We start from the raw sequence: 7430 nt of genomic DNA on the forward strand, positions 1-7430 counted from the left end.
ATTTTTTCTTAAAATAAGTGCCTTTGTTTTTGGATTGAGGAGGAAAAAGAGACATTTTGCCAATGGAACAAGGCAATTTACATTTAAAATAAGATCCCAATTACATTGTCTTATTTCAAGTGCATGTTATGTAATTATCCTATTTTAAGGGTAAGGTTCTGTTTAAGTTTTCTTTATGAGTTTTCATTGGTTTCATTTCCATTTTGTGTTATTTTAGTTGTTTTTGGTTGTATTTGAGTTCTTATGTATTTATTATTTACTCTCTTTTGCCCTCTGGTGTAAGTCACCTTCCCCTTGTTCCCTTTAGGTGCTTCTATACACACCTTCTATCTGCTGATTAGCTCAGTCTTTGTTCTGGCTCCCATTTAAATTGCTCCACTTCAGCTACTCTTCGCAGGTTTCTCGTCCTTTCTTTGCTCCTCGTGTGTTTTCCGTGACGTCTTTCCTCCTTTTGGTTATTAAATAGGCAAGAAACCACTTCAGCTCCCGTCTCTGCATTTTGGTCCTCTAAAACCCCCCACACAACCTAACACTCTCAATCTATACTGAGGAAAACAAACTAACAAGACAATGAACGTGCACAGCATCTATGTGTCCAAATTAATCACTGAAGATAGACCAATTTTTCATTATTTAAAATGTATTTATCAGTGTTGTACAAATTAATTTATGGTTCTACATAATATATACATTATTTCGGTTGATGAGTTATTCTTTATCCTTAGTTACATAGAAAACTCATGACTGCAGAGACACACCCTAAAAAACCTAAATTGTAAATTAGTATTAATTCTGTATTTATTTTTATTTGTATTACATAATTTTTACATAATTTTTTGTTTTTAGTTAGCACTAACTTTAAGATATGATGATGTTATCACCCTTGCCACCTTCTGGTTTAGAGAAAAACTGCTTGTTCTAAAGGTGATAAATTACATTCACATAGAAAAACAAACCACCTTGTAGGGGGGCCTAGAAGGATGGCCACTGACTGGCTAGGAGTGGCAAGGGGGGCCAAGGCCACCTATCTAGCTCTGCCTCTGCTCTCGTTCACAACTAAAGCATAGTGACTACATGTAGCACTATAAGTAGACCCACTCACTGATTAAAAGCTTGTAGACACCTGTGATGCTAATTAGTAGACACACCTTGATTTAACACTTCCCTTCAGTCACATTATTTTCACACTTTTCTAGGGCTACCATAATTTAGTCCAGGCAAATTTCATGTGTTTGTGTTTTAAAATCATTCTGCTGAAGCATGGTTGAAAAGCTAACTTCTATTCCTTCATTTTTATATGAATTTTCTTTATTATTGCTTTTTTCAATATTCAAGTTATTTCTGTGCCATAGTGTGTTTTTCTTTCATCATATTATACATATATAAAACCAAAACAACGCATACTATGCATATTTTATTAGTTTTAGGTTGTGAGCAGTTCCACATAAGTAAAATATGTAAACTACAGCAGCTACTACAAGAAAGTGATTATGATGCTGTACAATATGTAAATAATCTTGTATGTAAACAAAACTTTATTTTCTGATAGATGCATGTTCTCATTCATATAACTTAAGCATCACATATTTTGGTATCTGTATGTATAGCAGATGCATATGTTACAGTATATGAAAGATCCTAACATCATGTACAATCACTAATAATTTCCTGCAACAAGTATGGCTTAATAAAAAAAAAAAAAAAACAACCAGTACCAAAGACTTAGAATATGAGATTAAAACTAAAACTAGTTATTTACCCATATTTTATTGTATACCACTTGTCTTTGCTTTCATTAAACTATATGACTTAAAAGAAAAGTGTTATCTGCATAGTTGGCATTTGTCAACAAATTGAAAACTCAAACTTAAAAGAACTTTTTTTTTTGATTTTATGCGGTATACAGGAACACAGCCCCAATAACAATGGAAAGGTAGTTTAAACAAAAAACAGGAAAACATTTTAAAAGTAGAGTCATTTGCCCACTATTGTAGCTGCAAACGCTTTTAGGTTGTGTATAAAACTAATAAAACAACCTAAGCTCGATCTGAATGGATAGATAATTTTAAGTCTTGTTCAAAATGCCTATATGTGCTTATGGTGTAGGATGCAAATTAAGCACATTCATGTATTTTTTTTCAGCAGTACCCCAGCTGTTGCTTGGGTATTAAATTGAAATGCACTAAATAAGCCCTAAGTACATTTTTGGTCCTTAAACATTCACACTGTCAAACCCACCCCTAAATTTCCTTCCCTTTCTAATACATTCTAATACGTAATACATGCTGTATGATACATTCAAAACTCAGATACATCATTGGATGAAATACTTCTAACATGTAAGATTATTGTTTATGGGTTTTTTGTCCTTATTTCTTAAGGACTAAAATATATTTTTTTCCTGATAACTGTATAGTCACAAAATATTAACTTCATCATCTGGTAACATTCTGGGGGGCTGCTTGATAGCGCCATTTGTAGCACTGTTGCCTTGCAGGGAAAAGGTCCTTGGTTCAATTTCCAGCACCGTGCATGCGGGGGTTCTCTCTGGTTACTCCAGCTTCTTCCCATTGTTCAAAATCATGAGTCTTAGGCTAAATGGCATCCTTAATTGCCCTTACAGTAGGTATGTGTGTGTGTGCCTGGTTAATTGTTTCTGTGTTGCACTGCGATGGACTGGCGACTTTTCCAGGGTCACCAGGATTGTGATGGACCATATATAAGGATGGACCATATATAAGGCTTAATCAGGTTTAGTCAAAGTGAACCATAAGCTGCAAGTGGATACAAGGTTTTCTTCGATATTTCTTCCTCGGTTTTTTTTTAAAACAAGCAGAAAATATTTAGTGTCTCTTTAATTGTGACTGCCACTCTGAGAAGATGATAATTAAAAACAGAAGGACTCCTAAGATATATACAGTAGAAAAGATCTTGTCTATTTTTTTGGCAACTCTGGTCCAGTAACCACCCTTCTGTTTTGTTTTTTTGCCATGTAAAGTTGTTTTTATCTCTCTAAGCTCAATTGAGATTTTTTCCAGGAGCCCAGTCAGTTGGCTGCTTCCACCCTGCAAGAGTTAAGAGTCATATGTTACAAACCAGCTGATGGGAAATGACAGGGTTCTTCTCAAATGTTTGAAAGTATTTTCTGGATTTCCTCTTATGCAATTCGAAAACATTTGAATTAAAATCCAATTTATGATAGAAACATTTCAGTATACCCTTTTGATCAGGTACAGTGGCCTCATGAACAAACTCTGCATATACAGTACAAAAAAACGTACCACCCAATCAATGTTGTGTTAATGTGTTCAGAAATGGTCAATGTTCGACAGCCAAACAAATGTTTTACAATTTTTCATGTCAAACTACTTTTGGACTCACTTCACTGCACTGAGATGAGTAAGTTCAGCTGTGTTTATATCAAGAAACATTAAACACGGCATCAAGAGCTTCATGAGTTTGAGGTTTGGTGTTTTAATTAAACCAAAGTGATGAAACTGAACAACCTCATATAATAACATGGCACCATAATAGCATAAATTCTTTGTATCTTCTGCTAAGGTGATGGAGTAAGTTGATAATGTTACCACCAGTACTAGCATGAGTGATTCTGCCAGCTGATAACTAATAGGTTGTTATGCTAACTGGCCACCTAAGGACCAGTAACGTGGGGAAATTCATAACCAGTGAGACACTAAGGCTACGTTCACACTGCAGCCTAAAGTGACCCAAATCCTTTTTTTTTGGCCCATATGCGACCTGTATCTGATCTTTTCATGGCAGCCTGTACAAAACCGATCCGATTTTTTCCAATGCGACCCAGACCACTTGGCTATGTGGTCCCGAATCCGATACAAATCTGATCTTTTCAAATGCGACCTGTGTGTGAACGGCCAGGTCGCATTTTGCCAACCTGAACGTCATTAATACCCGACAAAGGTTACTATTCTGGGTCCTGCTATGAAGAAGCAGCAAGAAAAACAACAACCATGGCAGATGATGATGCGAAGAGCAGTATTTATCTTTAACCATTTTGAAAAGATTGTGTTTTTATGGCTGGCACTACCATCAATGTGTACTTCCATAAACAACGAGCACTTTGGCCTGTAATGTCATTGCGTCCTCTACTGCGCAATCCGGACACTTGTGTTGTATGACTACAGTTCACACAGGAGATCACATACAAGTCGCATATATTTGGAAATGTGAACAGCAACACACAAAAAAAAATCGGATTTCACAAAAGAATCAGAATTGTGAAACAAGGCCTGCAGTGTGAACGTAGCCTTAGTCCTCTGCAGCCAAAAGTGTGATTATTACCTGAAATAAAAGGTGATATTTTAGACTTACGCAAAATAAAACATTTAGTTTGCTAACTTTTAACTATAATGTAATTTATTCAATAGCAGTCAGCAAAGCAATAAAAAAATTCAAATCTAAAGATGTTTTATAAAGTATCAAATTTAATTATTAGTTGTTTTTTTTATTTACAGTTAAAGGTATAGTGGAGGATTTTCATGAATGTTTGAAAAGATGTGTACATTTTTAAAATAAATGCACAACCCTGTACCTGCTCCCGACAGAGTACGCCTATTAAATGCATGCGAGAATATGCACATGCCCATTTCTCCTTGTGCACGCTCTGTTTAAAAGTTACTGTTTGCATCACTCATACAAGCTTACTTTCCAAAAGAAGATTTGTAATTTTTCCATTATATCAGACTTACCACCGGTAAATGAAAATGGGGACGAGCACGTAGGCTAGCCTTATGTAAACACATGAACAGAATGATTGACAATTAGGAGGACCACTTATTTTGATGGTCCACCCAGAAAAATAACATCCTCCACTATACCTTTTAATTGTGTTTCTTAAGAATTATGTGCTCATCTACCTCCCCCCTTATTTTTTCCTACAGAAGAGTTGCATGTGCTGACCTCATCCTGTTAAACATTTGTGATAAATGGTGGATCGATCTCATCAATTGATCTCTTTGTTTAAGTGGGTCCACTGGACCCACTTAAACAAATTGATGTGAGAGCAACACTGTAGTAACTGTAATCCTTATAACTGGCCATGAAATCTTTGATTCCTGAAAGCATTTTTTTCTTCCTAATTCTTCCATTTTGAAAGTGTCATCACAGCACAGCAATCTATGGGAAGTCATCACACCTTGTTGAATTAAAAATTATGTAACTCACTGTTAATTGTAAGGGATAGAAATATGATAGTTAGAAACATTTATATAATAAAGGTCAAATTTAAGCAGTGTTATAAACCTTTTTTTTAATTATATGTCATGTCAGCTCAGTGGTTCCACCAGCATATATCACACTGATTTCAGATTTGTTATAGTAGATTTAATGGGTATTGTAACAATATTGCTTCTTCTGCTTCTATCAAATAAACATAAAAACTGACTTATTGGAAATAATCAGTTGATATCCCATTATTGTTATTATTATTATTATTATTTTCCAGTTAGAATTAAAGTGCCTGTTTGAGAATATAGATACTTAACACTCCTTGGTGTACAGTACAGAGCAATGAGCATTTACATGTCCAAAACAGAGGAATATCTATAGTTTAAACCTAGGGTTGTTTCCATCAATTTTTTGGATGTGTTACATTATTGATTGAAGCTTCATATAATTCAAATTTAAATAAAAAAGTGGTTCCTTCGCTCCTTGAGTTTAAATAATCCAAGAGTGTTATTTCGGTGTACTTGTGTAAGTGTTGGGACTTCTAAGTTTGTTACTGTCTTTAAAAATGTTTGCATGGCTGCCACAAATTCAGCAGGTCAAAATTTTTTATTGGATTGTTCCAAACTATCATACATTGTTCATTTTTATCCATCCAGAGTTTTGCATTAAACTTGGGCTACAGCTTTTTGTGTGTAAGCATGCTTTATACATGAAACCCTGAAGAGGAAAAGTCACAAGCCAAGAGCTGGTTCCCTCAGAGTAGCTTATTCTAAACTACTTATACCTTTATTTTTCAAAAATGCTTTTTCTCATTTTTGTTAGAGCAGTTACATCATACTGTTATCAAAATCTTCAAAGGCTTTTTAACCAAAAACCCTAAAAAGATTGCACTCACCCTTTGGTACATAGATGTTGTTTGATCCATCATCTCAATGGAAGAGGCCTTTACTATTTTTAAAAGAAAGTGTGAGACTTGAGTGAATGACACAGTTTTATGGATCTACATTAGGTATACATGCAATTGGTAAGAAAAATTATTTCCAAACAAGCTATGATAAACTAAAATAAAATTAGACAGCATGAGATGTGCTTGAGTTTTTTTTCCAATTATAATTTGTTCTTACTTGGTTTGTTGTCACTCTCTATCTGGCCATCATCGTGTGAGTCTTTCTCCATCAGATAATTCACCCAAATTGTCTCCAAGAGGCTTAGCAGCATTATTGAAAATATCCCGATGCAGTAAATCACTAAAAAGAGTAGTTCACACATTGTTAATAAATATGGTCTATAGTAAAATTACTCATTTCTACACGGTGCTACAATTGATACAAGGTGCAGCAATTGTGCTGCACCTTGTAGTCGTGTCTCTTGTTTAAACACGTGAGTCAATTAATGATTGCATTAGCAGACTGTGAAGAAGTTGACTGCATCCTGAGGCTGTTACGCAGTCATTTGATTCAGATGTTGAAGGAGAGACACATCTAAAGACAGCTTCACACATACTACTTCATGTATCAGCAAAGCCATCCAGCACAAAAAGCTTCTGTGCACCAGTCCTCAACTGATGCATGCAGGACCCATCCACAGATCACTTCCTAATTTTAAAATGTACTAGATCTGCTTTACTCACCCCATGTCTATATTTGTGTATGACTCATCTAGTTTTCAGAGACTGATAGATTTTGCTTCTCATCCATCACATTTTGCTTGTGACAGAAATGATGCATGGATGAAGAAATGCGTGGATAAGGTTAAAAGCTGCCAGACATCTGACCTTGAGGACTGTAAATGAAGAAGTTTATTATGTGACATATGGCTGTGGTACAGTAGGTGGTTCTTCATCTCAAGCTCTGGTCCTCTGCCAGACACCTGGGTCTTCAAAATATCTCATCTGTTAACAGGACTTCTGGACTGAAATTGCTGATGTTTTTCAAAGCTAGTTTTTTCTAGTTGAGCACTTGGTATATTTCAACTTTCTCATGTTCTTGTTCTTGATGTTTCCATCAATCAGTATTGCCACAGTGCTGCATGGTACCGCAGTGTGTTACACTGTTGCATGGCAGCAAGAAGGTTCTGGTTTCGAATCTTGGCCTGGGGGCTTTCTAAATGGACTTAGCATGTCCTCCCCATATATTCCTTGGTTCTCTACAGGTACTCTGGACTGTACTCCACCTACAGTCCAAAGGTATGACGGTTAGATTACCGTATTTTCACGACTATAAGGC

General features: G+C 35.6%; 1 protein-coding gene across 1 annotated transcript in view; it reads right to left on the reverse strand.

Annotated features, from left to right (window-relative positions):
• Positions 1–1436: 1436 nt before the first annotated feature.
• LOC107089324 (5-hydroxytryptamine receptor 3A-like) overlaps positions 1437–7430 on the reverse strand; it is a 24857-nt gene continuing 18863 nt past the window's right edge. Inside the window, exons 9-11 of the mRNA XM_015382052.1 lie at positions 6330–6452; positions 6101–6153; positions 1437–3065 (exon numbers count right to left, since the gene is read on the reverse strand). Of these exons, the coding sequence (XP_015237538.1) occupies positions 2844–3065; positions 6101–6153; positions 6330–6452 (398 nt within the window). The 3' untranslated portion in view covers positions 1437–2843. The remainder of the gene's footprint in view (positions 3066–6100; positions 6154–6329; positions 6453–7430) is intronic.

The sequence above is a fragment of the Cyprinodon variegatus genome, unplaced genomic scaffold (genome assembly GCF_000732505.1).
Source record: "Cyprinodon variegatus isolate N-32 unplaced genomic scaffold, C_variegatus-1.0 Scaffold12, whole genome shotgun sequence".
NCBI classification, from domain to species: domain Eukaryota; kingdom Metazoa; phylum Chordata; class Actinopteri; order Cyprinodontiformes; family Cyprinodontidae; genus Cyprinodon; species Cyprinodon variegatus.